Source organism: Nyctibius grandis, chromosome 5 (genome assembly GCF_013368605.1).
Source record: "Nyctibius grandis isolate bNycGra1 chromosome 5, bNycGra1.pri, whole genome shotgun sequence".
Classification (NCBI taxonomy): Eukaryota; Metazoa; Chordata; class Aves; order Nyctibiiformes; family Nyctibiidae; genus Nyctibius; species Nyctibius grandis.
Genome location: NC_090662.1, coordinates 14,771,529 through 14,798,568, shown reverse-complemented (window position 1 = coordinate 14,798,568; position 27,040 = coordinate 14,771,529). Strand labels below are relative to the sequence as shown.

The 27,040-nt window shown below is 41.8% G+C and overlaps 2 protein-coding genes across 4 annotated transcripts; one reads left to right on the top strand and one right to left on the bottom strand.

Moving 5' to 3' along the window:
- The first annotated feature begins 82 nt into the window (after window positions 1-82).
- DNAJC2 (DnaJ heat shock protein family (Hsp40) member C2) lies at window positions 83-17,573 on the top strand. 2 transcript variants are annotated; one of them, XM_068402343.1, is made up of 17 exons: window positions 83-240; window positions 1,005-1,195; window positions 1,702-1,777; window positions 3,990-4,088; window positions 6,604-6,745; window positions 7,953-8,033; window positions 9,074-9,139; window positions 10,068-10,159; window positions 10,261-10,382; window positions 11,212-11,361; window positions 11,666-11,754; window positions 11,842-11,911; window positions 13,494-13,678; window positions 14,947-15,047; window positions 16,008-16,115; window positions 16,878-17,032; window positions 17,453-17,573. In XM_068402343.1, exons 1-17 carry the CDS (start codon window positions 183-185, stop codon window positions 17,525-17,527), a joined length of 1,860 nt encoding a protein of 619 aa, XP_068258444.1. In that variant the 5' UTR covers window positions 83-182; the 3' UTR covers window positions 17,528-17,573. The 2 variants fall into 2 exon arrangements, with proteins under 2 accessions (XP_068258444.1, XP_068258443.1); XM_068402342.1 differs by having other exon boundaries at window positions 161-240; window positions 1,094-1,195.
- Window positions 17,531-27,040, bottom strand: PMPCB (peptidase, mitochondrial processing subunit beta). 2 transcript variants are annotated; one of them, XM_068402344.1, is made up of 13 exons: window positions 26,934-27,040; window positions 23,794-23,934; window positions 23,385-23,471; window positions 22,776-22,905; window positions 22,183-22,381; window positions 21,425-21,504; window positions 20,735-20,847; window positions 19,927-20,070; window positions 19,198-19,361; window positions 18,361-18,446; window positions 18,198-18,286; window positions 17,912-17,987; window positions 17,531-17,816 (listed from the first exon to the last, which is right to left on the bottom strand). In XM_068402344.1, the coding sequence occupies exons 1-13, from the start codon at window positions 27,021-27,023 to the stop codon at window positions 17,752-17,754; spliced, it is 1,464 nt and encodes a 487-aa protein (XP_068258445.1). In that variant the 5' UTR covers window positions 27,024-27,040; the 3' UTR covers window positions 17,531-17,751. The 2 variants fall into 2 exon arrangements, with proteins under 2 accessions (XP_068258445.1, XP_068258446.1); XM_068402345.1 differs by having other exon boundaries at window positions 19,198-19,358.

The following is a 27,040-nucleotide window of genomic DNA, read 5'->3' as shown; positions in this document are numbered from 1 at the left end:
GGCAGGGGGCCGAGGGGGCCGGGCCCTGCCGAGCCGCTTATACCGCCGCACGCCGCCGCCGCCCCGGAAGCGCTCGCCGGGCGCCTCCATGCGCCGGCTCCTGGCAACCGGGGAGGCGAGGCGAGCGGGGCCCGGCGCCCAGGCCCAGGGCTCGCTCCGGCTCGCCGCCCGCCGCCATCGCTATGCTGCGGGGGGCGCGGGAGGGGCAGGTCACGGCCGTCAGCAGGGCGCTGTCGGCCGGTAGGTACCGCCGGCCCCTCGGGCGGGGGGCGGGAGCGGCCCGGCCGCGGGGCTGAAGTCGGTGCCGGGCCACGGCCGGCGGGGGTGGCAGGTCAGAGGGGAGGGAGGGCCCGGGGCGTTGCTGCGGGATCTCCCTCCGGGGCGCGGGGCACCCCGCTGCTGCTGCTGCTGTCAGGACCGGGGCTTCCCCCGGAGCGAGCGGGTGCGGGATCCCGGGGAACCAGCCGGCCCCTCGGGCACCTGCGGGGCGTTGGGGGTGAAAAATCTTCCGTTTCTGAAGAACTTTCCCGTTTATTTCGCTTTTACGCTGTCCTCTTCGCGTGCCGCATCTGCCTCGGCGCTCGTTCCCAGTCGGTGTGTGAGCAACAGGTCTGGTGTGGCTGCGGAGGGAGTGGCCTGGGAAGGGAGACCGGGAACGCACGGGAGATCAGTCCCAGTTTAATATATCTGCTGCAAGTCATCTCCTCTGTTACTAAAGCAAGGAAGATAGTCACTATCGTTTAACGCGTGCGTTCCTTTAACTTGAAAGCACCTTTCCAGGTCTGAGAACGCAGCGCGGTGTTTGGAAGGTGCCGCCTGATAGGCGTGTGTTCTGGTGCCCGCAATCTTTAAAGCAGGCTGGTGTTTTTAAAGCCAACTAGAAGATTTGGCAATCTGCAGCCTTGTGTGATGCAGTACTTCTAGGAGCTTTGATAGGGTTTAATTAAAAAAAAAAAAAAAGTAAACCAGAGAAGGTGAAGTTGCTTTTATGTTTTTGCTTATAGCATCAGTACTCTGTCAAGTGGAACCTGTGGGAAGATGGTTTGAAGCATTTATTAAGAGGAGAAACATAAATGTTTCTGCCTCTTTCCAGGAGCTAGAAGATGAGAAGGAACTCTCTGAAGAATCAGGGGATGAAGAATTGCAGCTTGAAGAATTTCCTATGTTAAAAACCCTTGATCCAAAGGACTGGAAGGTATTCAGTTGATACAGAGTAGAGTTAATTATTTTTGCTGGAAATCTCCTGTCAAAGTTACCTGCCATTCCCAGCTGCTAAAGATCCCTGTCCTCCTCCCCTTCCACCCCCGTTGGAATTGGTTTGTGTCCCTTAGCGTTATAGATGGGTTTGTATTTTCCATGCGTAACCAGTCGATGAAGGCAAACTCACGCGTACATCAGGATAAGATCTTAGTTAGCACTCTTAATATTAAAGACAGCAAATTGATTTCCCAATACTTGAACTTTCTAGGATCCAGTGCTTTAATCCAATTTAGATTAAGCTACTTGGATTTCTGTTACAGTGGCTTACTTTATTGATATTTGGTTATTCAATAATTATGACCTTTACAACAATTCTTCCTATAGCCTTTTTCTAATATTTATTGAGAGAGGGAAGAATTCTGCCTCTTGCTTTAAAAGGTGGGGAAGAGAACTGGTTTTCTTGCATGTGTTGTAGCTTTTTATGGTTGTTTTTTTCCTCAGAATCAAGACCATTATGCAGTTCTTGGGCTAGGACATATACGATACAGGGCTACTCAGAAACAAATCAAAGCAGCTCGTAAGTACCTGTCCTTCATAAGCATACTTTTTTTCACATGTACACACCTGTTTTAGACATGAAAGTACATACGTGTCATGAACAAGCTTTTTACTGTTTCACAGACCTAAAACTGCCTGCTCTTTGATATGTGTTGCTTACCAGCTTTCTAAATTCACATCACAGCTCTGAAATCCACAGGTCTAAAGCTAGGGAATTAAAAAATTTCACCGAGTTCACATCTCAGCTTCCTTGCCTGTGTTTTTTGTCAGCAACCTTGAGACTATAACTGTACATTTCTGTATTTTGGAGTCTGCAGCCAAGGTCAGTGAAAGGCAGAGAAATACAACTAGCCCTGCCTGTGTGTTCCAATAGGTTGGTACCTTGAAGCCGCCTTACAATGGTTAGCTGCCACATTAATGCTAGTGACTGTTTCAGAAATACGCTGGTGTTATCGTTCTGATTAGACTGAGCATTGCATGGGAATGGAGCAGTAGCTCCTGAATTTTCAGATATTCGAGTAACTAAAAGTTACTTAGGCCACTGAGTAGCTCAGTTTTGCTCTTCTTTGGTCATTTTACCATGTGAAAACTGTAGAGTTCCTGTGGCTGGGTCTCTGGGATATCACTAAGCTGTTAAAAATGTAGTCTTGTGAGGTTAAGTTTCCTTGACATTTTGGGTAGGTAGATAGAACTTGGAAGTGCCAGTCTGCTGCTTAGTGGTATCATGGGCCTGTGTCTTAAGTCATGACATGATTCAGAAGTGCCTGCAGAAGTCATGACATGATTCAGAAGTGCCTGCAGGTGATTGGGGGTATTCTGTGGTACATATTCATTGCACATGAAGGAACAACATGTTGGGCTTCAGGACTTTTTTTCTAGAAAGCAATGCGATCAAGAGTTGATTTTGCAAGAAGGATGCAAGTATTTAGTGGAGGAAGATTTTAAAAGAACTCTGTAGATTGTTCAATAGCCCTTATGAAATAAGCTGATAATTTTGTGAGTTGATCTCGCAAACAGTTGCCTCTATAACTGTACTGGTGTGAGTAGAATCACTGTCCCCATTGAAACCACAGATACTCCCAAATGAAAACGGGTGAAAACTGGCAAATTAACAACTTGCACTGGAAACTATGTTGCCTCAGGTACGTGTTGCTTAGCGGTGCCACCGTGGAGCGTGTGCTATTATAGCATAGAGCAGCACCTATTCTGGTGATGATTAGTGGTCTCACTGCTCTTGTCGAGCAAGAACTGGGGCATCTCTCTCTTTAGGATCCCAACTGCACTCAATTATTACATGGTGGTACAGAGATGTGTCTCTCTCACCAGTATGTACGGTGCTTTTCCTGGTTTTAACAAGGATTCTGATTTGTTTCTCAAAAGGCAGGTTGCTATAACTACTTGCATGATATCTTCTCTCTGGTATTTTATAGTGAGCCAAGAAGGTACATTTTATGTTGTATGAGAATATGGCTAGACCTTTTGGCAGAGAAGTCAGTTTAAAATCTGGTTTTACTGTTTAAACGCTAAGACAACCTCAGTAGCAACTTTAGTAGATATTCTGTATGTGTTAGTTAAAACTTGGGATGTAAGGCCTAGATAGAGAGACAACTTGTGCCTTGCGTGTGTGCTTGTTATCCATGGGTAGGCGCAGCAGCCTTCACAGGCTCACAGCTGTAGTTTCCTTGCTAAATTTCATCTTGGATTGTGTTCAGAACTTGAGTAAAGCCATAGAATACAATTTTAATTTTATCTGAACTACATTCTTTTCATTAGAAATAATAACTACAATTACATCAATTATTTTTCTTTATTTTTTCAGTATGATTGCACAGGGAATTGTACAATCTTGCAGAATTGAGGTTATGAAACTGCATTATGCTTAAACTGTACACTTACAGTAGCACTTTGCTATGCATAATATTAGAGTAAGTCCCAGAAAATCAGTACTTTTTCAGCTGGAAAGAAGGTGGAACAGAGTTTCTGAGTTGTGGTTATTTTGTGTCCCAGCAAAGATGAAATTTTGACAACAGTGTTAAATCAAAGAAAGTTCATCAACTCCTATCTGTTTTCTTCCTGATGTTTCCTGGGTGTTGTTTTTTTTATGTTTTTATTTCTTTTTTAAGTATCTAATTAGAGACATGTCAATTGGAATTATTGTATTACTTTGTACTTTGAGAGAAATAAACTGTTGATGATGAAATGTTTCTAAACATAATGCATCTATTTGCTAGATAAATCTATGGTTTTGAAACATCATCCAGACAAGCGAAAAGCTGCAGGGGAACAGATAGGAGAAGGTGATAACGATTATTTTACATGCATAACTAAAGGTAAGCAATTGACCTCTTTTATTAGATACTCTCTCAATCTACTTGATACCTGAAACGTATTTGTAGTGCTTTATTAGGCTTTTAAAGAATTGTCAATTACTAAAAAGCCAGAGAATTTCTTTTCCATTTTAGAAAACTGCCTCAGTAAATAGAGATCCCATTAATACAACTTCCCTCTGGGTAGCAGCAGTATGGGAATGCAGCTGACAGACGTTTGTCTGCCATGCCACTTGGTGCAAAACATGAACGCTTGTAGCAGCGTATGCAAAGGTGAACGATCAGAGGTAGCCACGTACCTGGGATAACCTGGTGTGCTGGAAAGTAATTCCCTGAAGACACCAACAGCAATTGGAAAATTTGAATTCTAATACGGTTACTCTGCCAACAGAGCATCTGTAGATTTGATGGAGGATATCAGTTTCTTCAGCTGCTCTTGTTGCCCACAGGTGACCAAGTGAACTCAACTGAATAACATTTCCCTTCTTGCCTGTAGTAACCTAGACCACCACTGCTGGCCGATTCCAAAACCATAGGGAGTGTTCTACGTGTATGACATATGCCTCTAGAAATGCTTTGGTGTTTGGCTTTTTTCTTTATTTTTTTACTTAATAAGGTCAGGGTGGGGGGAAGATCTTGGAATTTGTGTGTCCTAAACTTTCTTCTTCTGAGTGTCTTCTCACTCAGAAGTGAGTGAGAAATGTTAGATGATATGTTAGACAAGCTAATGATGTTTTCAGTCTTCTTTAGAGTTGTACTAAAATTTCTCAAAAGTAAACAAACACAACAACTGGCTGCAACCAGACTTTTTTTGAGATCACATTCACAATATCACAGGAATTGTGACTTACTTTCAATTTGAAACAGAAAAAAAATCCTAACATCTGAAAATTGGTGGGCAAACCTGTTTCCCATCTGTTCTAATCATTTACTGACCTTTAGGAACGCCATCTTCAAGGGGAAATTAAGATCTTCAAGCAACGTAGAATTGCAGGCAAACGAAGTTCTGCTGCTGCCTAGTTAGCCAAAGGAAATTTTTTTTCCATAGTTTCAGTCCTGCCAGAAACTGTTAGATATTTATAATAGGAACACCCTGCACCTGAATTCAGGAATATGCTCTGTGTTCTACATGCAAGGAGCAAAGTGTGTTTCCCCTTAACTGCTTACAGTGTGAGTTTAAGAATAAACAGAAAGGAAAGCATGAAGTGGCATAGAAGAGGAGTAATCCTTCCAAGCAGTACCTTGGAGGAAGGAAATGCAGAGGTAGGGAAGGGGAATCTGGAGTAGGAGCAAGTGGTAATGGAATGGAGAGAAGAAGCTCGGAAAGGCAGGAGCACATAGGTGGGATTCAGAGCTGGCTCTGACAAAGGAATGAATGGGAGATACAGTGGCGGGGGAACTGAGTCTGTGGGATTAGAATTGGGGATCTGTATGGAAGGGACATCTCTTAAATGGAAGAGGAATGAACAGATGTGCACAGAATTTCTTGCATTGAAATGGTATGAGGGTTATTGAAGCTCCTGGCTTGCGATGTAGAGGATAATTGGGGTCATTGAGGATACTGGCAGAGGGAAGTCCCTTCCCAGAGGGAAGACTGGCAGACAGCAGCTCATCGGTGGTCCCTTGCGTTCCTTCCTCTCTCCATTAACATGTGCAGTGAGATCAATTTGCAGAACCACAGAGCACCAAGGTCTCCTCCAGCTTGTCACCTTCTAGACCTGACCTTCACCGTGCAGTGTTTTCTGCCCAGGGATTCAGAGAAGCCCATGAATGATCGCAACACAAATTTGATTATTTTGGCTTTTCACTCTTATTGAAAAATAGTGGGTATTGTAGAACTGACAGACAAAGTAATTCCACACTTCCTTGAGAGAAAACAAGAGTTTACTGAAGCTACAGTGTGTGTGATTTCCAGGTTATAAGATTCAGTAATGTGATGCTCCCCAACTGCAGGACTGTACGCACAGGAAAACAGGGAGCGCGTGCGTATTTTGGCTAGTAGCTACATGGTATTTTATACTCTTTCCAAGTCTCAGCACAATTTCATCATGAGCTGCAAAAATTCTACCAAATGGCTCCTGTTCTTGCCAGTTCTGACATCATATTAACTCCAGGACTGCTTTTTACTCCATGCCTGTCTTAGTAGACTGTTTTGTCAATTTATCTACAAGAATGTGGTGTAAGATAAAAGCCTGAAGATGTCATGCCCAAACTCACAGTGCCTGAATCGAATTTACTGCTACAAAATTATTTTAAATATAATCTGTTTTGTTACATTGTAATGGGTTAAATGTGTTGTTTTTCATAAACATTTTCCTCCTACTTAGTTTAACAGGAGTTGACAGCAATGCTATTTGGTGTCACTAAAATAATTAAATATAAAGCTGTACAGAATGACAGATCCAACACAGATCTGAGAGCATCTTTTTAAACATTTAGAACCTTTTCTGTAACATTCCCACCTTGTGGGGAAAACTCACTTTAGTCTCATGTTTTACACCTGGTAACTTTTTTTCAGCTTATGAAATATTATCTGATCCTGTGAAACGACGAGCATTTAACAGCATAGATCCTACTTTTGATAACTCTGTACCTTCCAAAAGTGAAGCAAAAGAAAACTTCTTTGAAGTTTTTTCACCAGTTTTTGAAAGAAATGCCAGGTAAGCTATGTCAGGCTGCCTTTGCTGGAGAATCAGCATTTGCAAACTCTTCTGGCATTGTGTTTGTAACAGGTGTGATTTTAAGGGATGCTGGGAGATGCATTAATTTGCTAGAAATGTAATACAAGTAAAATAGTGTGTTCTCTTATTATTTCATTTAAAAATAATCTGAGCTGTCACAGTGGTGGCATTGAGTTTGACCCATGAGATTCAAAAAAAAAAAAACCAAGTCTGGTCTCAGCTCCATATTACTTACTGTCCTTTTTGTACAACACATGGTTTCATCTTAAAATTATTTACTATACCAAGTGTGTGTATGCTACTGACTAAAAATTCCTTTTTTAATGATTTTCTTATGAGGGTGAGACATTTAACAGAAGACAGTCATGTTCACAATTTAGCTGGTTAAAAGAGGAGATAAATGTAACTATCAATATTTGGTGGTTCTCTCTTAAGGTGTGTGACTTTTTTTCTGCATTTGATTCATGCTTGCCAATTAACTTTCTATTAAGGCTGTTACAGCATAAGTCTATTTCACCTTTTACCTCTATGAAAAAAAGTGTTTTATTCTGTGAGGCACTTTACAACCCATTCTGAACAATCCGTTGATTATTTGAAGTAGATTTATTGAATCTTTTGTCAAGTATTCCAGAGATTCAGACCTGGATCTGTGGTTGTCAGATGGGTTGTTCCCTTCTGTGCTTAGAAATGGATGCTATGTCATGAAATAACAAATTCTAGAGCCTATGAAAGATTTCCCTCTTTGTAGGGAAAAAATGGAATGGAAGCAGGGCATGCATTATTCCCTCGTACTCCATTAGAATATGTGGGAAGCTTCCTGTAGCCTACCACAGAGCAGAGTTATTCACAGAGCACCTTTTGTCCACTTTCTGTGAGCTCCTCTGCCAGGAGAATGTGTGTGGAGAATTGAATATCTACAAAGATAGCTTGTGGTCCATAAGGTCTCATTGCAGACACACCAAATGCAGGCAGGAGGAGTTTGCTTTTCTGGGGGAGCCCCCCCAAAAAGGCCCAATCTGGAGGATGTTTAGAAGGAACTCTCCTGTTTTCTTCCTCTTTCCTGGTGCCCCTTTGTGTTGGTGAGAGGGAGCCTCTGATTTGGTATTTTGATTCCATGCTTAACACGTGCCATGTTATGAAGTAAAATTACATATATTATTCCTTGAATATATCCATTTATTTTCAGGTGGTCAAATAAGAAAAATGTTCCTAAACTCGGGGATATGAACTCGTCATTTGAAGAGGTAGATGCATTCTATTCATTTTGGTAAGTTAGCTGATACCTCAGTTTCTATTCACAGGATTCAAGACATGCGATACAAAGGGCTTGCAGACCCTTTTGCATGGAGGTTGTTGGCTGTGGTCTGTTCTGACCTAGTAACGTCACAAAATTACCCCACAGCTCTTTGGTGCCTTCCACAACCTGAGCTGGCTTTCTCCTAGCTCATACATCCACGTTGTGAATTCACAGTTACAGTGGGAGCTTCTGACAGTTCTCTGACCCACAATGGCTGTGAACTGAGTTGATCCACAGACTAGAAGCAGGGTTCATCTCACAGAACCTGTGTTTTCAGTGGAGGTGTCTACTAGGTATTTAAACTCCCCTAGTTACGGGAGGTCTCTCTAGTCCAATAAAGTCAGTAGAGTTTATGGCTTGACTCATCTGCTAAATACAGATGCTTATATGAAGATTAAATTAATTTCTCTCTGAACAGAATCACAGAATCAATCAGGTTGGAAGAGACCTCAGGGATCATCGAGTCCAACCGTTGCCCTGACACCACCCTGTCAACTAGATCATGGCACTAAGTGCCATGTCCAGTCTTTTCTTAAACACATCCAGAGATGGTGACTCCACCACCTCCCTGGGCAGCCCATTCCAATGTCTAATGACCCTTTCTGAGAAGAAATTCTTCCTAATGTCCAACCTGAACCTCTCCTGGTGAAGCTTGAGGCTATGTCCTCTTGTCCTATCGCTAGTTGCCTGGGAGAAGAGGCTGACTCTGCAGACTGCACTATATCTCCACTGCCTATAATGGGAGCTTAGACAACTGCACTGTAAACATTTAGAGTTGGTGAGACTGATACCATCCTAAAATACGCTCTGTCCTACACTACAGTTAGATGTAAAGCATTACTTTCAATAGCATCTTCTGTTTTGCCTTAGCCCAGTGGAATCATTGTAGGTGCAGAATAATCGTAAATCATGTATTATAAACTGGAAATAACAGTATAATTGCACACAAAAACCTAATAGTAAAAAAGTAGATTATTTGTAATAGTTTTGCTGTTTTCTTTTTTTTCCAGGTATAATTTTGATTCCTGGAGAGAGTTTTCCTATTTAGATGAAGAGGAAAAAGAAAAAGCAGAATGGTATGTAAGTAAAAAGAAATTGATAAATTATACAGATTAATCTCTAGGTTTCTCCTTGGAGGAAGTCTCTTGAATTATTTGCATAGCTCTCTTTTGTGCTTATTCCTGTCATTAGGGTCCTTTTTAAAAAATGTTAGACAAATGGTACATAGTCTAGCTGTACTTAAGACAGAGAACTACATTTCAGATTCTGTTCAGATGGTCATGATTCGTGTTATCCCTTCTTGCCAACAGTGATGTTGCTCATGTTTTAAACCTTCAGTCTACTCCTAGTAGTCTCCTACTCTGTTACGGGGATTGTTTTCTTTATTCTGAGGTGTATTGTTCTGTATTTGCTTGTGTGGATGAGGATATGGACCCCCAATAAAAATTTGCCTCTTTCTTGGTAGCACTGACAAATATTTTCATGTTACTTAGCCAGCCAATTTTTAATCTATTTAACCTGAGCTGTACTTTACTGGAATGAGTCCGGCATGATTTTCCTGGAGTGTCACAGTACTTCATAGAAAGTGTCTTTCTGTGCAGATGTGTTTACTTGATATGACCTATATTCTGTAAAATGGAGATAATTGACATTGATTATATTGCTGCCCTTTAATTAAACTGTATATCAGTATTTCAATTGTTTTGCTTGGGTTTAATGTTAGATCAACAAGTGGATTGCATTTTGGAAATAAAGTCCCTGATCTCATTCCCTGCAATAACAGATAAGCAGCTTGTTTTGTCAGATTTATGTAACTGTGTAAACACTTGGCATTTCTGACATGAGCTTGGGGCCTGGAACTTCATTTTTTGAAGTCTATTCTTGAAGTATTCAGGGACGAGCATCTGTGTGGGGAAACTTTTTTTAAAAAGTTTGTTGCTGAATTTCTAAGAAAGTGACACTGTAGGGTATTAGCACTGAACTAACTATGCTTTCCCTTTTTAGTCGAGATGAAAGGAGGTGGATTGAAAAGCAAAACAGAGCTGCCAGAGCATTGAGAAAAAAAGAAGAAATGAATAGAATTAGGACACTTGTTGGTGAGCATACAAACTGCTGTTTTTTTAAAGAGAGATTTGTTAACCAACAGTGGACATCTCCTGGTTTTCTTTTGTACATGATGCATCCTTTCTTCTGCCAGACAATGCATACAGCTGTGATCCCAGGATAAAGAAATTTAAGGAGGAAGAAAAGGCAAAGAAAGAAGCAGAGAAGAAAGCAAAGGTAGAAGCAAAACGAAAAGAACAGGAGGCAAAAGAAAAAGTAAGTGAACTACTTTATTTGGGTTGAAAAACCCTGGTTCATTCACACCTGATCCACTGCTTCAGCTTCTAGATGTGTCAGAAACTACCGTTAGAATTATATTGGGGTTTAAAGATGTGTCTTTGATCCCTGTGCAACAGGCAGTGCAAGACTGCCAGCCTTTTGAGAATGAGATTAAAACAAGGAGCACAGATCTGAAACAAAAAAACTTCTAAAACTGAGTTTTGTTGTTGCATACGCTTCCTCTGGTTTAGAGGCAGTCGTTAAGTTCTGTGGCCTACTTTCCTTTTTCATAAAATGGATACAGCCACTTCCCTGGTGCGTATGGTCTGTGAATGGTTGATTAGTATGAAACACATTGAGGTAACATAACATATTTGATTAATATTAACCGTTTGGAAAAGATGGCTCTGAAAACAGTACCAGGAATGAAAGGGAACTGTAAGGTGCTAAAAAGTTACTTAAAAGACAGTACTGGAGCACTGCAAGATTTTACGTTAATAATGATGCAGGAGAAATGTTGGACCACTGCATTCTTCCAAGCTTATACTCTTGGGGCAGGTATAGGAAATTTCATACAGTTTTATATCTTCATTGTAAAGGAAGTCAGGATTTATAAACTAGGGTCCTCATAGTGAGTATCTGAATTAATGCCAACTGGTATATGTTTCATCACTTCCCTCAAAATTCTTGGAAAACCAAACATTGAAGTATTGGTGTATTCAAAAAAACACCACCAAAACCAGAAACAGCACATTTTAATACTGAATGACCCTATAACAGTGTGACTTGAAGGTTTTTTTTGTTTGGTTTTTGTTTTTGATTGCAGCAAAGACAAGCAGAATTAGAAGCAGCACGGTTAGCAAAAGAAAAGGAGGAAGAAGAAGTCAGGCAACAAGCATTGGTAGCAAAAAAGGAAAAAGAGATACAGAAAAAAGCAATCAAGAAAGAAAGGCAAAAACTGAGAACGACATGCAAGGTATTTAAATATTACTACAGTGAAACACAGGTTACATCAGTGAAATGACTATGTTCGCTTAGATCAGACCCTATCACATGCTTCTTTGTTCTTATGGGTAGAGATGGGTACAGAAAGGGGGTTTACTAAGAAGCAAAATACAAAAACAGATACTTGGGATCATACGGTTTTGAGTTATGAATAAAACTGACCGAATAGGTCCAAACACAGCAGTGGCTGAAGAATGCTGTGTGTTAAGCCTTCGTCAGAAGGAAGAGGACAGTAAAGTTCAAGAACTTTGTAGAACATGTATTTCTGCTTCCAGAACTGGAATTACTTTTCTGATAATGAGGCAGATTGTGTTAAAATGATGGAGGAGGTGGAAAAGCTTTGTGATCGTCTTGAGCTAGCAAGGTAAGTTTTCCTGCTGCTTGATTTATGCTCGTTTTGATACCCATCTTTCTACTAGCTATCTGTTGTAACTTAATAATTTATTTTTAGTCTGCAATGCTTGAATGAAGCACTTACATCCACAACAAGGGAAGGAGGAAAGGCGGCTGTAGTAAAACAGGTAATTATGCTGAGTGTCAAATCAAAATAACAGAATAATTTGATTTGTTGACATCTACATGACTGAATCAAATTAAGACGCAACATAGATGCTGTGGAGTCCTGCCTGTTAGACACAAAGACCTGAGTTTGAGAGTCCCCAGGCAGACGTGATCTCAGCTCCCTTTTCAATAGTGCAGTTCATGGCTGGTGAAATAACCAGGGCCAGCTGAGAAAAAAATACGCATTTTTAATTAGTAACAGACACAAAACCTGCCGTTTGTACTGTATACAGAAATAGTAGAGGAATTTAATTTTGCCCAACAGTGGGTAGCAATTACCTAGAAGGGAAGGAGGGCAGTCTGAACGTATTCTGTCTAGTATCTGTGACCTGGGGCTAGATCCACAAAAGGACTTAAGTGCTGCAGGCTGTAGGCACTGGAAGGAGCAGTGGGTTGGATACCAAAGTATGGGAAAAGCAAGACACTTGTGATCAAGATTTACAAAACTCAGCAAGGATCTGCCTAAATTTGCCAGCAGGGAAAAGCCATTTGGACTAATAAGGCTGAAGCCACATCCTGCAGAAAGAATAAGGTGCTTTTTCTCATCCGCTTTGGATTCACAGCTGTGAACTTTCTTTCCTGGTGGGGAAGATGATCTGTCCCCATCCCAGGGTCAGGTTTACTCATCAGACAACTTAAGACTCAAATCCCTCTTCTCCTACAGGTGACTGAATCCAATCTCCCAGTCTCCACGAGAGTGTTCCAAACATTGGGACAGTCACCTTTCTATCTCTCCGTTAAAACTGTTCCACTTTTGCATTAATAAAAATTATCTATCAGATAATTTTCCTTTTGCCAGGAAGATTTTCTTATGAGACAGACAGAGAGAAACCTATTTTGGGCATCCTGCCAACAGGCGTAAGTGCATAGCTTTTTTAATATTGGCAAGACTGGACTGGGCATACTCAGCAGCAGATACGTTAAAGATCTGTCACACAGCAGCCTCAGGACGTGATTACAGTTCACAAAGATGTGCGATGGATAACTTAAGTTCTGCTGAACTGCTTGCTAACAAACTACACATGGCCATCTAACCCTGAGTAAGCACTTAGTAACTAAAATCTGTGTTGTTGCAATTAATGCTAACTTAGTACAACCATAGTAACTGAGAATTTCTGGCATAACCAGGCTTAGGTAGCAGTTAGGTGGGAAGATTTGGGAATCCTGTATTCAACATGGATGTTCACCTGCCCTCACTAGTCACTTTAGGTTCCTAATACTTTTGTGGATCTGTCCCTGTAAGTCAGGTGTTAGCCTGGACATTAACACTATGTTCAAAAGTTTTGCCTTAATGTTGCGAGTGTTCATTTAATTTCCTAGTGAGTTCGTGATGGTTTCCTGCTGTAGCTCCTCATCTGGGATGGCCAAATTTATTCACGGGATGGAGGGAAATAATATTGGAGCAGATAAGCTCCTATATTTCCATATGTATAATGTACAGAACAGAAACTAAGCAAAATTCAAGGCTCAAAGCAATTCCAGAGAGGGGTTTGTGTCACTGTAAAATGTATAAATAAATAATGCTTGTTTACAATCCTTTAGATAGAAGAAATAAATGAACAAATAAGGCAAGAGAAAGAAGAGGCAGAAGCCCGTATGCGCCAAGCAATGAAGAGTTCAGAAAAGTCAACCACTGGTGGTGGAGGGGGAAGCAAAAATTGGCCAGAAGATGATTTACAGTTGTTGATTAAAGCTGTGAACCTCTTCCCAGCAGGGACTAACTCAAGGTACTTTCCAGATTTGGTGTAAAAGCCCTATAACAATTTTTAATTAAATAACAACCATAATACAACTTATTTTCAGACCATCCTAAATATGATGTCAGTATAAGGACTCCCTAAACTTCCTCCTTGTCCTTGACTGTTGAGCAGCGTGTGGTTTGTCTTCTCTTAGTACCATGCTCTACGTGTCACTGGAGTTAGCTCTGGCCGTGTATCTTGTTTGCCCCCAGACTTGGGCCTCAGTCCATCAGCAAGATCGTGCCGAGGTGCATGTCTGCATAGGGCTTACTACAGGAGAGGCTCCAGTCATTAAAGCAGAGAACAAAACCGGAACAGTGACCACAATGCAGCTGGATAGGAATACAAGTGTGTAAGCTACTTCCAGTAGCTCCACAATGAATGTGGGGCTGGCTTCTTCTCTACACGGTAGAAGGAAAACAGCCAGAGATATGAGTGAGGTGCCCCTGCTCTCTTGAGGGGAGAGACAGGGGAAAAGGGAAAGGCTGGGATTCACAGAAAGCAGCACTGGCAATCAGCTTACTAATAAGCATCAAAAACGGGCACATGCCTTAAATCCTGTTCTTTCCCAGGAGTGAAATGCCTTCTTCCACTTAGGATTCACAGATTACAAGATTTGGATGCTTGCTTTAAAAAAAAAAGCAAGCTGTTATACTCTTTATGGAGATGATACCAGTACCTGTTTCTGCACTGCAGCTCAGCAGTCAAGAGTACTCATTGAGAACACAGGCCTAGATACGATCCTCCTGTCTGACCGCGTGCAAATATTCCCTTCCATTTTCTCATAATGCACTAGGAATAATTTTGGGGCTAGGGCTGTTCCAGCTCTCTCCTGTTGAAGCCCCTTTATTTGATGTTTAGGTATTCTTCTGGGGGGCAGTGGACACAGGGTTAGTAACTTCAGCCCTTTCAGTATGGCCTGCAGTATTGAATCTCAGAGGTGTTTAGGGAATTCAGGAAAGCAACAGCTGAGCAGAGTTTTGAGGATTAGAGGTTTGCACTTACACACCTATATTCTACCCCATCCTTTTTCTGTATTGGAAGCTGAAAATTTCACCCAAGCTGACTTAAGGGAACCATCTGCATTTAGTGACTGAAAGCTTTCCACAATAGTTATCATCAGAGTTTACATGTATTTAGGTATGATTAAATTTACTTAGGAGTTGATATAAATGTGTACAGGAGCTTGACCATAGCTCGTATGAAGATAAGCTATTAGGTAATATGCTGGTTTACCCTTTCTGCTCTTGCTTTAGGTGGGAAGTTATTGCCAATTACATGAACTTGCACTCTACTACTGGAATAAAACGAACAGCAAAAGATGTCATCAATAAAGCTAAGAGCCTTCAAAAGCTTGGTATCTATATTACCTTATTTTTGTAATAAGATGGTCTGCATGCTTCTGTACAGCTTGATTTTCTTTGAATGGCATTGTGTTTGTATTATGAGAAAATCCCCTGTATATCCCCAACAGAAATGTAGTTCAGATTGGAGATTTAGAGGAGCATTTACGTGATTCAGTATTTTCAGCCTAATTGTATAAGTCACCACCTCATGAGTGACTCTTGAGAATTCTCTTAATCTAACTTGATGCACAGGTGTCTAAGCCACATGCGTTGCCTAGGCTCCTCTACACCCAGAGAGACACATGGGCCTCTGAGAAGGCTCTCTACAAAGGAAGGCACCTAGAATAAATGGAATTGATGAAGCTATAGAGATACTTTAAAAAGATGAATGGGATTCAGCACCAGAGTAAGACATCTAAATTAATGTGGCTCCTCTCCTCTTATGGTAAATGGAGTCTAGAGAGCTCTAGAGTAAGTTCTCAAGGAAAATCAAAACATTTCACTATAGAAGAAAAAAACAAAGTTTTCAAGAAGTTTCTCCATTCCAAACCACATACCTGCACAGGGAGGACCCAGACTTTCCCAGTGTTCCTGCCCCTCTGACACTCTTATACTCCAGGTAGTATGTGAGGTTTGTGCCACAGCCCTCACCTGAGAGAATAATCCCTCTTGATTTTACTGAAGTTGCAGATTCAGGCTTAAGCTTACATGGAGAAAGTATTCATCTGAGCAGCATAAGGCAGGATAGGGGTTGGAGAGCCTGACACTTTGAGCAAAGTTTATTGGACTCCAAAATTTTTTTTTTTTTTTATCTACCAACCTCTTTACCATCATTTTAAAGGAAGTAAGAATTAGGATTTTTTATTATGTGACTATTAGTTTACAATAATCTGCTACACAATGTTTTTATTATTACATCTGGCTTTAATTCTGTTGCAATAATTATTCTATTCAATGTCTGTTGCTTATAGACCCTCATCAAAAAGATGATATAAACAAGAAAGCGTTTGACAAATTTAAAAAAGAACATGGCGTGGTGCCTCAGATGGACAGTGCTGCCCCCTCGGAACGATTTGAAGGTAAAGGAGAAAAGGGAGCCCTTCTTGCAGAGTTGTCTTCCCTGTGCATCTTAGTAAGAAAGTAATCCAGAACTTACTTAAGACTTCCTTACAAACAAACTTACTAACTTACAAATTTACATAGCAAGTAAGAAAGTGATCCAGGCTCTGTTACTGGGTTTGAGGGTTTCCGATATGCACAGTACAAATCACAGTTAACTAGTGATGGTTTGAAATGCTTCCTGGTGAGGCAACAGGTTTAAGTCTGATGCTGAGATTATCTGTTCCTCAGAGGGTGCTACATTTTCAGGTAAGAGTAGGCCTGAGGGGATGCACTTGAGATACATGATCATCCTACAGCTGAGCTTTGGTCTCCTCTTAAACGCCAAACACCTCCCATCAAATTTTCCAGACACTGGCAGAAGGCTGTTTCCTTACTGAAACGCAAAAGGCAAAGCTACACTGCTGCTCTAGCAATGTGGCTTCACAGGGCAGCTACAGTCATCTAACACCCAGCTGACAATGAAAGATGTTACCTTCTAACTTCTCTGTGCTTTATTTAAAGATCCCAAGAGCCACTTGTCCAGTCAGTTTCAGGGTTGTTTTTTTTAATTCTTTCAGGTTTTTAGTAGTGGGCAGCCCTTAGGTCAGACTAGTTGTATCACAGAACTGCAAGGGTTTTAAATCAACTATAATAGATTTTACAATATTTCCTTAGGCTTATCTCATAGACTCCTTATTAAGTATTTTTTTTCTTACTGTCACCTTTGCATTTATAAACAGGATCACCTTTAGATTCATCCCCTTGGACTACAGAAGAACAAAAGCTTTTAGAACAAGCATTGAAGACTTATCCCGTAAATACTCCTGAAAGATGGGAGAAAATAGCAGCAGCTGTTCCAGGCCGGTCAAAAAAAGACTGCATGAAGCGATATAAGGTAGGGTACCTCACCTCCTTCTAGGACTGTAATTAGCCCAGGTCTTGTTAGAATCCTTTGCTTTTACTGGTGCTTTCCCTACCAGAGACAGTACCTGACAACAGCAAACTAGCACAAGATGGAGCCTTATGGAGAAATTTTTTTTTTTTGACAGCAAGCTCTCGTAGATGGTAAAGTCCTATCACTGGCCTCTTGTAGGTAAAGTTCCTGCTACAGGGGAAGTAGATAAGCATCGACCTTCCATTAATGTATTTGTTTCTAAGAGAAATAGTTTTCAGGTATTAAACTGTCTAGATTCCTCACTATGTTGAGAGCTAGAGTGTTTCAGGCTGAATATATGTACTGTTCAAAACCACAGCATTGTTAGCAAGTTCCACATTTAGATAAGTATCTTTTGTTTTCTTTTCTCCAACTCTCCAGGAACTCGTTGAAATGGTCAAGGCAAAGAAAGCTGCTCAAGAACAAGTGATGAATGCTACTAAAGTCAAGAAATGACTCTTACTGACAATCTTTGTTTTATAATAAAAATGCAAATACTGTACATGTTTTCATTCCTTCCTTAATTATACAAATACACAGGACTGGCTGGTTCTTGAGTTTTAGTCTTCTCAAATGCATTTCTCCAACCCAAAAGCTTTAAATGCGGCTGTAGTTGTTTGGTGGTTTGGTTTGGTTTTTTTTTTTTAAAGCTCAAACATCCTGAAAGTTCTTGTTATTCACTACTCACGAAGCCAATACATGCCACTGCAGATTTTGTTATACTCTGGAAGTTGTTCAATTGGACCTGGAAGTTAAACAAAGTTGGCCATGACACATGCTGAGCTAATACCGATCGCTGTGGAGGGGTTATGAGAGGGTAGGGAAACTTCTCCAACATACCCACGGCAGCAACTGCAGGATGCTTATCATAGATGTACTTTGTGCAAACTTCTCTAATCGTCTGGGCATCAATAGCCTAAAAGGGGTAAAGAGACATCTTTGTTACCAATCCCACCGAAAAAAAGTATTAAGAGCCAGTGATCTTAGTTTTGTACAATCCAGGGGAACAGGCAACAAAACAGCTGAAAATCTCAGTTAGAAACAGTCTAACTTGTATTGTTACTTCCCGTAGCAATTAAATTTCTTAAGGGCCTAATTTAAGAGTTGCAACATGAGTGCCACTTACTTCAATTCTTGCCTCAAGTTCTGGAATTGGGATTCGGCGTTTATAACACAGCATTTGTCTTCCAATGTCTTCACAGATTGGCGTGGACCCTAAAATGGGGAAAACACGCTTCAGTTACCAGCATACAACTCCACTAAGACTAAAAAGCTCTCTTAAGTCTCACCATCAAGTTGTAGCAGCATATTTGTCTTTAGAAGATTTTTCGCTCGAGCTACTTCATTTTCTGTAACACTTGTGCAAAGTCTTATCCTGAAAAATAGTTTAAATCCAAAGGCATTAAATAATGGTAATCTAATCACATCTGCAGTTCACGCATTACAGTTGACCTATGGACATCTTTTCAATTTACATTTAAGCCTTAGATGAATGAACATTATCTGGAATCCCAGGTTTCAAAATTCCATATATAACAGCTCACCTACCTTCACCCATCATTTCGTTTCCCTATGTACTCGCTAGAGCTCTATGTAACACCACCACCTGGTACGTCATGTGGGATAGCAACTGCAGAACAGGTAACTACTAATGGTGTTTGTAGGTAACTGCATGTTCATTATTCTCATTCATTAATATTTATTTACTCTTACAGTTGTCAAACATGCAGTTCCTGGGTACTGTATATTGACTTAATACTATTCTAAAAGGTTTGATGCATTTTCTAACTAACTCCTGTCACTTGCAAGTCAAAAAAAGTGACTGCCACATTTTCTTGTACAAGGAATGCTAGTAAATTAACTACAGTTACTATTTATTCTTCCAGGGCAGAAAAAGAAAACCAAACCTAAACCTTAAGGTATTCACTCCAAGTAAGGCTGCCAGAAACTGGCTGTTGGGACTCTGCATTGAGTGTCAAAAGTTTAGCACCTGATGCATTTGTTTTTCCCAGGCAAGCCTAGGCAGAGAAACAAAAATATTCCCTTTAAATGATGATTGCTATTTTTTAAAATTGCATTCCTCCACTGAAAACAATCTTTTTAAAGAAACAGTTCTTTTAGCTTACCATTCTCTCTGAACAAAGTGCACCATGTCCTGTATCGTGGATGGCTCACAGACCATATAGAGTCCCCACAGCCCCGTATCAGTGTAGCAGGTGTTGAAGGACTGGAAACTGTGACACAGGTTACCATGGCAGGCAATCTGAGCAAGTTTACTGGATAAATTCTGCTGAGGCAAAAGAAAAATATTTTATGAAGCGTTTTGAAAGCCTACCAGTCACCTCCATGGTCTCCTGTTTTCATTTCAATGATGACAGAACATGCAGTGGTATCACAGGCTCCAGCAGAAGCTATGAGGTTAAGTATCAGCTCTTCATCTCAACGGTTTCTTTCCTTGCATGTAACCTCACATTTCCAAATAACAGCCCAGGTTTATCCCAAATTCATAACGCTACTTAGGTTCAAGAAAGGGACAGTTACTGGTACCCACAGGTTCTGATGACATACAGGTATGAAACATCCTACTTTCCATGAGGGCTGGCAGACCTCAAGTCACCTCCATTCTGGTGGTTTAGAACCACTTCCTAAGATTTTCCTAGATCTTGGGCAACAAATTCTCTCAGACTCATGATTGGATCCCCTTCTCCCACTCCAGAAAAGGACCTTCAGAAATAGCCGTGAAGTAGCAGTCACGCCATCAGATAGGTTTGAATGGGTCTGTATGGGCAATACCCAAGTCAGAGAGATCTCACCAGCCTTATTCAGAGCAGGAAGGTGCTTGCAGGTTCACTCACCACGCCTCCTCCAAAGGAACGATCCCAGTTACCTATCAGAGTATTTGCTACCATAAGTGGGATTGTATCGGGGTGCGACCAGCCAGCTGCTTCAACAGCTATCGCAATGTGCGCCAAAGGCATCTTGTCATCTCTTATACGAATCTGTGGGAACATATGAAAGTAGCTGCAGTACAACCTGTACACGGTAACGTATACAGGAAGTTAAATATCAGGAGACAGACATTTTCATTACATCTGGATTATAAAGCATGCGCATAGAGAAAGAAAAATTAAAGCATATGAAGCTTTATTTAACATCAGCATTAACTAGTCTTCCCTGTGGCAATTTCAGAGCACTTTGCCAACAGCAAGCCTAATGCCACGTACATACAGAGTGCATCACAAGTCATTTTATGACAAACAGCAGCAAGGAAAGCTGATGTCTTTTCAAAATCCGAATAGAGCTGGGAATAGAACACAGATGCCTCAGTTCTCTGTCATATCCTTTAAATTAGTGATTCCCAACAAGTGGAAATGCTCCAACACCATAGGCAAGGGAATAAAAGGAAAGTAGCAACAGGGTAAAGGAGGTATTCCTCCAGGAACTGATGAAGCAGAAAACGTGGCAGCAGTGAGGCTCATCCAAGACAGGTTGGAAAGTACTGCTTTGGAAAGCAGCTACTCCATTGCCCTCACAGGGGGGCACGAAACCTTTTAATCTGCTGAGTCTGTGGCTGAGAAGCCCTCTCTCCTCAGCAGCCAGCACGCGTCCATTGTGCTCAAAGGGGATATAAGGGCCAGCTCAAAAAGCCACCTAACAGCTTACCTCACTACCTGTGAAGCTACAAGGTGGCAGGGGTGGCAGTCCTCCTTCTGGAGCAGATGGCAAGTTACCGAAGTGACGCTTTGCTAGGTCAAGTAGCTCATCATGAGAGACCCCTGAACAAAGACATTTCACATACTTTGTAATGTTACTCTGTAAACGGTTAATTTAAACTGCTGTGCAGCTTAAAGACTCAACCAAGCAGTAATTTATTGTTCCCCCTCCCTTTAATGCCACACTTTCGGATTCCTCACACCTCCCTGTTATACAGAGTAAGATCATCATTAGCACCCTCCTTCATTCTCTTCAATAGCCTTCTATTAATATTACACCAAATCAATCTGTTTGCTCTCAATTTCAGGCCTCAATGTTACTTCTCTTTCTCTGCTTTCCTTGCTACTCCTCTTTTCACACTGAACACCTTCTAGGCCCCTCTTTTCCTGCCCACATAGAAGAATGACCTTGGCCTCCAATTCACTTCTAGTTACTGGTTTAAGAATGTTTCTGGAATATTACTGAGGGGAAAAGGGAACAAAAGTTCAAAGGGTACAAAGGCACAAAACATGCAGGGCTAACAATGAACTTCCAGGACCTACTGAACAATGGGTAATTCATCATGTTGTTCCCAGAAAATTAAAGACCGTGGTTTTAAGCATAGTTTCACATGATCCAGAGTGAATATCTCATACCAACCTCCAGCAGCAGCCAGGACCATTCTGGGTCCTTTGTAATGTGTTGTTATGTACTCCACCAAGTCATTACGGTTTATGGATCTAGAAACAGTCAAGGGAACATCACCACTGCATCAGTAAAGTTTATTAGAGTAAGAAGAGCTAAATGTATAGAACAATACAATATCAAAATAATGGTAAGTTCTGCCAATGCACAGAGCTGTGCATAGCGGCAGAAAGCTAAAATAAGGGTGACTTCCTAAAACAGAAATAGGAACTTGATACATTTTGCCTTTCAAAGCTCTTCTAGCTTCCTGAGAAGGAAAGAGAATTACAACTCAGTGAGGTGGAGACAGGATCCACTAATGATCTCATGCCAATTTGAAAACAGCACATGTAACAGCCTCCTGGTCTGCACTGGCATGAACAAATGCTGAAAGAGCAGTGCAAACACAGTTGTATTTACGGTAATGCCCAACACCTGACAGACAGGAAAAAGGAGCATTTCCAATTTTATGTCAGGTGCATTTTTAATAAACAGAAGAAAAATATGGCAAATAATGAAGATATGCAGCAGACATCTGAAGTTCACATACCCTTTGATGCCTGCATACAGGGGAATTAAGGCAATATGGGAATTCTTACAGTTATATCCAGTGCAATTTCAGGTACCCTCCAGGTAAAAATGAAAACTGATGCTGTTCCCTACATTTTCAGATGAGTCTTTTCAATATATAAAAGTTACCACACAACTAAATACAGCCACAAATTTGGACATACTTGATGTTTTCAGTGGGTCCTAAAATTGTCCGTCCTAGGGCTGTTTTCTGATAGGCTGTAGCATGAAGGTAATCAAAGACAACTTCTTGTAAATTGGTTTCAACCTCTTGCATCTCTCGAAGTATAACTCCTCGCTCACGCTCAATCTCTGCTTCTCCCAGAGTACTGTTCTGAATTATGTCAGCAAGAATTTCCACAGCTAATTGAAAATAGAGATGGGAATGGAAAGCGTATTTTCAGACTACCGGAAAAATCTGGTTCCAAAAGTAAAACCCACCCCAAAGACCAAGTGGCCCAAGATTTGCTAATAAGATTTGCAAGGGGACAAAAGACTTGCTCTGCAGGAAGCGAGAAGACCAAAAGGTATTTTCTTTTGGGAATCTGAAGACAAAAGTGTTTCACGTATCAACTTCCCTGCTGGCTCTCTCCTTTCCAAACCTGCATTCTCACATTTCTGTGAAGTTCAAGAAAGGACTTTTCATCCAGGAAGGAAGCAACTGTGACGCTTCAAAAGCATCATTCTGTGTTGTCTCATCAGGAGCTGGATAAGCACTTTGCTCTTTGCCGCTTTTCTGACAAATGAAAGCACTTACCTCTTGGTAAGTCTTTCGAAAAAGCCTTTGCGTAATACACGGTTTGTTCCCTGGATGTATATGCATTCAGATGAGCTCCCATGTTCTCAATCTCTAGTTCAAGGTCTAACTGAGATCTCTTTTTTGTTCCCTAAAATAAAACAATAAGAAAAATCAAACTAGACCCTTAATTCACCTACTCATCATTACTACTTCTTGTCTGGAGAAGTCAAGGTCAAGAGAAAGAAAAAGTCTACTGGAAAGAAAACTGGCCTACTAATCTTTCCAAGCTTGAAAGTCGGATATAAATCCTACTATGGTCCCAAATGAAAACAAAAGGCTGGCAAAAGGTGGACTATGTGTCTTCTAAGACTATTAAAAGAAGTTAAAAGTGAGTTAAAATTAGACCTGTCTTACTAACCTATAGTTGTGTATCAGCTACACAGAACTAGGACTTTAGCTTCATTTTCTAATGGAAACCAAAGTCTGAGTTGTCCACTTTTTTTTTTCCCCCTCTCCTCTATTTGGAAAATTTATTTATACAATTCTGACAAAGTTCTTATCATTGATCTTTAAAGATAAATAGCTTAGAAATCCATTGTAAACTTCTGCATCAATACTCATACTCACCTTGAAAGCCATATGCTCAAGGAAGTGAGCAGTTCCATTGTTCTTCTCATTTTCATACCTGCTTCCAGCATCAATCCAAAGTCCAACCTCATTGGGGAAAAAAAAAGTCATTTTACCAGCTAACAATGCAGCTTTGCTGGTTTTGTGTATGAACTACACTTAGATTTTCAAGACTTATTTTTAAATGGCTTTTTCCTTAAAGTAAGCAAGTTTTCAAGAAAAATAAAATTTTGATCTTCACAAAAAATCTAATCACAAATCATTTACAAAAGGCTTAAGACTTCTATTTCCTAGCTTAAGTTTCAAGAAAAATTGCTAATAAACATTGAAAGAATGCAATTTAGTTCCACAAGGAAATGAACACACACAAACAGTCATGAAAAAAACCTTCCCTTCACAAGTTACCTACTGTGCATGTTGAGAGTCCAGAGTCTTCAGAAGCTACTTGCAAGCCATTTTCCAGAGGACTCACTCTAGTTTCAGGAACGTTTAAGATTATTTCTGTTGCTGCTCTGGAAGCTCTGAGCCTGCCTGTTCCAACATGCACACACTGTAAGGAAAAAGCATCAGTCACGCTCAGATTGTTAAGTTATATCCTAGGATGCTCTTCCGAAAAATATACTCCTGAACTTAAACATTAAGTTTGTGGATCTTTTTTTAAAGCATGCATTTAAAAAGAAAAAACTTCAGCGCTGATGTATTCGCTACTACATCACATCAGGGATGCATTAACCTGACTCAGAAGAAAAACATGAAGATAACTAAAATGGAGTAGACTGCATCTGCTTCCCTCCAATGAAATTATCTGACAGAAAAACGTGTTACTATCATCAGCCAGCCACCCCGAGAGCCACACTCGTTTCCCAGTTCTGTCAGCAAGAGCCTGCAGGGCCTTGAATATATCCCTTAACATCTGGAATTCTTTTGGGTACCTGCTTTCTAAAGTGAAGTGAGATATAGTCCGAGGGCCTATGTTTAGGACTGCAAATCACAGTCACCCATTATCCCATTGTTCAGAAATTGCCACCTTTTATACAATCATCTGGCAGTTAAAGCACATTAAATCCGAATGAGGTAGAAAAGAAGGGAAGATGGAGGTTAAAAAAGAAAAAGTTTATTGCACTTTTTCAACATCAAGAAATGTAAATATGTATCCCACATGTGTGCTTCAAGCAATAAGCTATTCCAAAAATTTTAAATGTATCAAATAAACAAAGATTTCCCCTACCATGTGACTGCTCTAAACATGGAAGTAAAAAATCCACCTCTCACCCACTCTCCTCCTGGAATACCAATAGGCTAGATCTCTCAAAACTTGTCCATTTTAGGATCATAGCACAATTCAAATTTGAAGGCACCTCAGGAGGTCTCTAGTTCAACCTCCTGCTCCAAGCAGGATCAGCTACAGGGTCAGACCAGTTTGCTCAGGGCTTTTTGCAGCTGAGTATTGAGAATCTCCCAGGATGGTGATAAACTGCACAGCCTCTCTGGGCAGCCTGCTCCACTGCTTGACTGCCTCATGGGAAAAAAAGTTTTTCATATATCCAGTTTTGCCTCTCTTGTTTCAACTTATGCCCTTGCCTCTCATTCTGCTACTGTGCCCCACTGTGAAAAGTCTGGTTCTGTCTTCCTGACAAGCTTCTCCTAGGTACTGGCAGGCTGCTGTCAGGTCCAAGCAAAGCTGTGTCTTCTCCAGGCTGAACAAGTCTCAGACCCTCAGCCTCTCCTCATAGGGCACATGCTCCAGCCTGCAACCATCTTGCTGGCCCTCTGCTGAGCACACTCCAGTTCACTAATGTCCTCCTTACACTGAGGAGGCCAGAACCAGCTGCTATATTCTAACCACCTGACAAGTGCAAGCTCATCACTTTCTGTAACACTGGCTGTGTTCCTGTTTGTCCAGCCCCGGCTGCTGCCAGCCTGCTCTGCTGCCAGACACACTGCTTGCCCACGTGCAGCTTGCTGTCCTCTTGTACCCCAGGCCTCTTCCACAGAGCTGCTCCCCAGCCAGTCAGTTCCCAGCCTGGGCTGTTGCAGGGGATCATTTTCCCTGCTAATCTGCATTACAGGGAAGGAAAAACCCGTGTTTGAAAACAAAATCTCCCTCTCCTGTTTTTAAAAATAAAAGCTTACGTTTCAAACTGGGAGGATGGGGAAAATGACAGAAGGGAAGAACTCTGGGATCAGGGCCTCTGGGCAGCCTCCATCTAACCACGGGAGAAAAGGAGGGTTGAAGCTTCCTCTGAGCTCCCCCGGGTGAGCACGGCAGGCCCCATGCCGGGGTGGAGGCTGCCACTGCCCCTGTCTAGGGCATCGTGCCCCAGGCCCCGTACTGCACCGCTCTGGCTCCCAGACGCCGTGCCAGCCCCGACACCTCAGCACTGCAGGGGGCAACACAGGGTAACAGCAGCCCCAGGGAGCAGGTAGCAAACCCTGGGGTCTGCGGCACCCAGGCTCCTTTCCTGGAGTGATACCAGAGACTTCAACAATTCAGTAAAAGTAGGCCCCAAAAGGCCCCCTCTGTGTAACCTCTAAATAGAACCAACTTTCCTTTCAGTGATTTTTACTTTCAGCTAAATAACTTCACTTTCTGAAGCTAACTGCATGTTTTGCAGACACTGTCTGCTTCTAGAACTAATAACGCTTGAAGTTATAGTTATCACTGAGGTACTGGTGGAATAGCATGCAGAAAGGCTCTAGCTTGTGCTTATTCCTAGAGAATCCAAGATCTCTTCTAAATTCCTCACTAATTATGAATGAAGAGCTGTAGAAGGGCCAAAGATAAATAAGCCTGTGAACAACATCTTTGTAGTGTCTTAAATGACTTGATTCACAGCTCTGGCCTACAACGCTGGTGCCAGGAGAATAGACAAATCCTGTAAAGACAGAACAGTATCTTCTCCTTGGAGCCACCTGCATGTGTCAACAGAAAGGCCTCACCCACGCTGGCGCAGAAGCGGGGTCACACAGCAGACAGCATAACTAGGGGGGGATCACGACCACTGGAGACCACCAGAGACCCCTTCCCCAATTTATTACGCATGTGCAAAGACAGTTTCACAATATATTAGCATATGCATAAGGCTTCTTAGAATATGCGGGCTTTTCTCGGGAATTGTATGAATATTTATTTTTCTATAATGTATACAACGAGTGTGCTTTTGTGCCTCAGTGTGGATGCTAGGAGGAGAGATCCCCCATGCACCCAGCACTGCAATAAACCAATGTCGGCTTTCTAAACCATCACTTGGTTTGGAGAGTTTTCTTGGTTACCATTTTTCGGTAACAGGAGCACCGTGTCCCGCCGAGGGGCGGCCGCCGCCTCCCCCTCAGCCGAGCAGGGACCACAACTCCCGCCATGCACCGCGACAGGCGCCCGACCCGCGCCACCACCTTCCCGCCGCCGCGACTACAAATCCCAGGGTGCACCGCGCCTCAGGGCCGCCAACCCCCCCGCCCCCGTTGCGACAGCCTGGGCGCCAGCGTAGGGAGCCACCGCGGCGCTTGGGCTCTCCGCCACTCCCTCCCCTTCCCAGCTCCGCCGCCTACCCGGTCCCCCGAGCCGGACGCTCGCACAAAGCGAGCACACCAAGGCAGGAAAAGCCGCCGAGCCGCTAAGCGAGCTGTAGACGCCGCCATCTTGCCGAGCGGGTGGG